Raw genomic sequence first — 5480 nt, forward strand, 5'->3', positions numbered from 1 at the left:
TAGCTCACATCACACCCAATTCTAAAGTTCGATATTTACACATATATAACATCATTGTTATAAATTTAAGTATAAAAATGTGTATTTCATTTTAAAAGTTAATATTTTGATTTTTTTTTTTTGTAACATTAAAATTTTGAGTATTAAAAATATATAAAGATGATTTACGGACATACCACCTAATTCCTAAGTATTTATACATCAATCCTAATATATTTTTTTCATTTCATACAAATCTTTTATATCACATAAAAAAATATTATCATCTTAATTAAAAAAGAAAAAAGTGAAATACATCTGTCCATACATGTGTAACGCAAGCCAGGACGTATGTAAAACTGGAATGTTAGGTGAGAGGGTCGTACTTCAAAGCCTCTTGTTTATTTAAATTCAAAAAGAAGAGATTTGGTTAGCAGCTGATATGAAGCAGTATCTTTTCGTAAGCAGCTGCCACCCATTCCCCCCACGAAAGTTCCAAACCGCTTCCACATTCCTGATTCCTCGCACATAAACTGCTTGCGATCCTCGATCTCATCTACTCCTCTACAATCCCCCCCCGCCTTCTCCTCGAAAACTCTTCAGTTGACCATGGACACCGCTATCTTCGGCGTCTCCGAGTATTCTCGCCGGAGGCCTCGTTTCCTCTGCCTTCACGGTTTTCGCACCAGCGGCAAGATCATGCGGACGCAGGTGATGGGGAAATGGCCTAAGAGCGTCACCGACAACCTCGATCTCTTCTTCGCCGACGCACCGTTCTCCGCCGGGGGAAAATCTGAAGTCGAAGGCTTATTCGATCCTCCTTACTACGAATGGTTCCAATTCAATAAGGTGTCTGCTTCCCCCATCTTTGATTTCGGTTCGATTTCGTTATCCGTGTAAAAAAATTCATGTTTCAATCTTATAACACAAATTTCAAAAAAAAAAACATAATAGCCAAGATCTTTTAAATTCATGACTTTTACATATCTAAAATAAAATGACGCATACATGTATTCATGATGAAGAAATTTGATCTTGAAGAAATTTGATCTTGAAGAGATGGAGTTTCTCTCTCTAATCCATTGAAACTTTCTGTACTTTCTAATGGAGAGAAATGTACAGGGTGTATTAGGTAGAGAAATGACTCATTCTCAAATTCATGCTCTATTTAACCACCATCCATCAAGGGGATACTAACCAATAGGATTTATGATGATTTAATACATTAATTGTCTTTTATTATTAAAATCAATGACATAAGTTAATAATATTTATTTATTTTTAAGGGTTATATGAGTTACAAAAATAAATACCATAAATTGTCATAAGTTATGAGTTACGAAAATAAATAACTGAAGTTATCAAAATAAATGTCATAAGTTGTCATTATTTATGACATAAGTTATAAGTTAAGAAAATTAATAACTTAAGTTATCAAAAATAAATATCATAAATTAATAACATGAGATTACTCCTTTAGCCAAAAGGAATATATAGCCAAATGTTGATTTTCTAGTATCAACACATCCAGCAAAATCTGAACCTGAATATTATATCACTTCAAGATCTTTAGATCTTCTATAAGTGAGCATGTGGTCATTTGTTCCTTGTGGATACCTCAAAACTTTATTTGCAAATTTCCAATGATCTATTCCTGGATTACTTTGATACCTACCCAGCATCCTTACAACAAAGCTAAAGTCTGGTCTGGTACAAGTTTGAGCATACATTAAGCTTCCAACAATAGATGCATAAGGAATTTCTTCCATTTGTTTACGTTCCAAATCATTCTTTGGATACTGCATAAGACTGAATTTATCTCCTTTCTGAATTGGAGCAACACTTGCTAAACAACCTTCCATATTGAATCTCTTAAGAACTCTTTCGATATATGTTTTCTGAGACAGCCCTAACAATCCTTGTGATCTATCACGAAATATTTTAATTCCAATCACATAGGATGCCTCACTCATATCTTTCATCTCAAATTTCCTAGGGAGAAAATTCTTGGTTTCATATAATAAGTCAAGATCATTAGTAGTCAGCAAGATGTCATCAACATACAGAATAAGAAATATAATTTTGCTCCCACTGACCTTTAGATATATACATCTATCAACAATATTTTCCTTAAATCCAAAGGACGTGATGGTATCATTAGACTTAAGATACCATTATCGGGAAGCTTGCTTAAGTCCGTATACTGATTTCTTAAGTTTACACACCATGTGTTCTTTTCTTTCAACCAAAAATCCTTCAGGTTGACTCATGTAGACCTCTCATCTAAATTCCCATTCAGAAAGGCAGATTTCACATCCATTTGGTGTAGCTCCAAATCATAATGAGCTATTAGTGTTATGATAATTCTAAATGAATCTTTCCTAGAAACCGTAGAAAATGTTTCTTTATAGTCGATGTCATCATTCTGAGTGAAACCTTTAGCAATAAGTCTGGTTTTATATCGTTCAGTATTGTCATTCGAATTGTGCTTAGTCTTAAAAATTCATTTACACCCGACACTTTTACAACCTTCAAGCAATTCAACGATATCTCAGACTTTGTTGTGATCCATCGATTTCAACTCATCTTTCATTGCATCTAACCATTTAGAAGAATTTACACTTTTTATGGCTTGTGAAAATGAAACTAGATCTTCATTGATTAAGTCAAATTTGAATTCATGAAGATAAACCACATAATCATCGGAAATAGCAGACCATTTTTGTCGTTGAGACTTTCTAGGTACTACTTCATTTCATGTGGTTCATCTAATGTAGGTTCATTAGTGACGGTTCTTTTGTGGGGTATTTGATCGTATATATGTTGTTTTTCTAAGTTGTCAAACTGCCCAACAGTTGTAAGAATAACAACTTGAGAAGACATTTTAAGTAATGGAACTTGTACCCTAATTTCTTGGATCTTCACTTTATGTGGTTCAAAACTCCTATTAACTTTACCATTTTTAATGAATTTGGCATTTCCAGCTTCAATAATTCTTGTACTGTGGTTAGGACAATAAAATCTCTACCCTTTAGATTTTTCTGGATAATCAATGAAGAAACCACTAGCTGTTCTTGAGTCCAGTTTCTTTTCATGTGGATTATATAACCTTATTTCTGCTGGGCAAACCCAAATATGTAGCTCCCTTAAGCTAGGTTTTCTTCATGTCCACAACTCAAAAGGAATCTATTGGACTGTTTTACTAAGAATCATATTTAAAAAATATGCAGCGGCCTTTAAAGCATGCATCCACAATGATAAAGGTAAAAAAGAATTACTCATCATGCTCCTAACCATTTCCATTAGAGTACGATTTCACATTTCTGCAGCACCATTTTGTTGTGGTGTTCCTGCATAGTGTATTGAGCACATATGTCATTAGTTTGAAGGAATTTAGCAAATGGACGTGGACATTGTCCAAATTCATTGTAAGTTCCATAATATTCACTGCCTCTATCAAATCTGATAATTTTCACTTTTCTGTCTAATTGTCTCTCAACCTCAGTTATATACACCTTTAAGGCATTTATAGCTTGAGATTTTTGATGCAATAAATAGACATACCCATAACATGAAAAATCATCAATAAATAATTCTCTCCACCAGAAGATGGAACATCAAAAGGTCCACAAATATCAATGTGTATAATTTCAAGGAGCTGTGTGCTTCTTGTGGCAGCTTTCTTAAGTGTGTGATTTGTGTGTTTTTCTTTAATATAATTCACACAGATGTCAAGATCAGTAAAATCTAATTCATTAAGGATTTCATTCTTTACTAATCTTGTAATTCTTTCTTTTGATATATGACCCAAAAGTTTATGTCACAAATAAGTTGAACTTTCATTCAAAAAAAACGCATTTAGTACCAATATTATGATGCAAAGTCATCAAATTCTCAGACAAAAGGTTATCAAGTTTAAGCTTATATAGGTCATCACAAAGAATACCAGAACCTATGAGATGATTGTGTTTAGACAAACTGAAACAACCATTTCCAAATTTAAATGAGTATCCAATATGATCAAGTTTAGACAACGAAATCAAATTATAAGAAATTGAAGGGACATAAAATGTTTGAAAAAGGTCTAAATGATGTCCAGTATCTAAAATCAACTGATAGGTTCCAATAGCTTCAACTGACGCTTCGGTTTCCTATGAAGACAATCTGTTCATTTGGGTTTATGATTTAAGTTGTAAGGAATCCCTACATCATATTTGAAACATGAGTGGTACAACCAGAATCAATCCACCAGGTATTATAAGGAACTTATGCCAAATTTGATTCGAAACATACAGAAACACAAGGTTTACCTTTCTTTTTGAACCAGTCTTTGCGCTTTTAATACTCATTTTGATAGTGTCCATGCTTTCTACAAAAATGACACTTAATTCCTTTATATTCCTCTTTGTGAATTGGGGCAGATGACACATTAATCTTTAGTGGCCCTTGCTTGGCCTTTCCATTCGTCTTTCCAGGTTTCTTTACAGCTCTTCTTTGATGACCCATGAGATTAATGGAGTGATTTATTCCTTTCTTAAGCCTTGCTTCCTCTTGAATGAGCATACATTGTAGTTCATTCACATTCCACTTATCTTTCATAGTGTTGTAGTTCATGTGAAATATCATACTTATGAGACAAGGAGTTAATGAGAAATTGCATAAAAAAATTTTCATTCACTTCCATTCTCAGAGTCTTAAGTCTTGATGCTATGTTCGTCATTTCAACGACATACTCATGCATGGTACGAGAACCATCAAATTTTATGTTGGTTAACGTACTCAGTAGTGTCCCAGCAAGAGACTTATCAGCAGAGTCAGACTGAGAACAATTCTCAGCAAATTTCATAAATTCCTTAACACTTTCAGTGTTAGAAAATTTACACTTTATGTTGTTTGCTACAGTCATTCACATAAACATTAAGCTTAATCTGTTTGATTTTTCCCAAGCTTTATAGAAAGATATTTGCTCAGCACTGCTAGAATCAGTAAGAGCATGGGGTTTATCAATTATGAGTGCTAAATCAAGATTCAGAACACCAAGGTGAAACTGGACTTGCTCACGCCATTCAGAGAAATTAAGCCCATTGAAAGTTTGAATAGGAAAGTTTGAACAGATGTACATATGTAGCTTGCGAATGAAGAGAAACGAGAGTAGTTACTGCAAATAAATAAAGTATGCTCGTACATTAATGCTTCGAAAATTAAACTTACATAGATATTCATATAAAATCAGATTAAAATAATGATAATAACAATAATAGCATATTGAAATCTCCTTTGGGAGATATAACAATACACGATAAAAAACATAATTAATGCTTGATTTAAATTTAATATAATTGATAATTGTTTGTACTCAAGTTAGACATGTCTATTATCTTTGAATATATAAACATAACTTAACTTAGTATATAAATAGACTATAATTATATTCAATGATTATAAAATAAATGATCAACCTTTGGGCGGTCTAAAAATAATTTATAATCGGCGATCTAAAA

At 32.9% G+C, this 5480-nt stretch overlaps 1 protein-coding gene across 1 annotated transcript in view; it reads left to right on the forward strand.

The window, feature by feature from the left end:
- Nucleotides 1–588: 588 nt before the first annotated feature.
- Nucleotides 589–5480, forward strand: part of LOC110027862 (esterase AGAP003155-like) — a 12603-nt gene continuing 7711 nt past the window's right edge. Inside the window, exon 1 of the mRNA XM_020729476.1 lies at nt 589–828. Coding sequence (XP_020585135.1) covers nt 589–828 — 240 coding nt within the window. The remainder of the gene's footprint in view (nt 829–5480) is intronic.

The sequence above is a fragment of the Phalaenopsis equestris genome, unplaced genomic scaffold (genome assembly GCF_001263595.1).
Source record: "Phalaenopsis equestris unplaced genomic scaffold, ASM126359v1 Scaffold000455, whole genome shotgun sequence".
Taxonomy (NCBI): Eukaryota; Viridiplantae; Streptophyta; class Magnoliopsida; order Asparagales; family Orchidaceae; genus Phalaenopsis; species Phalaenopsis equestris.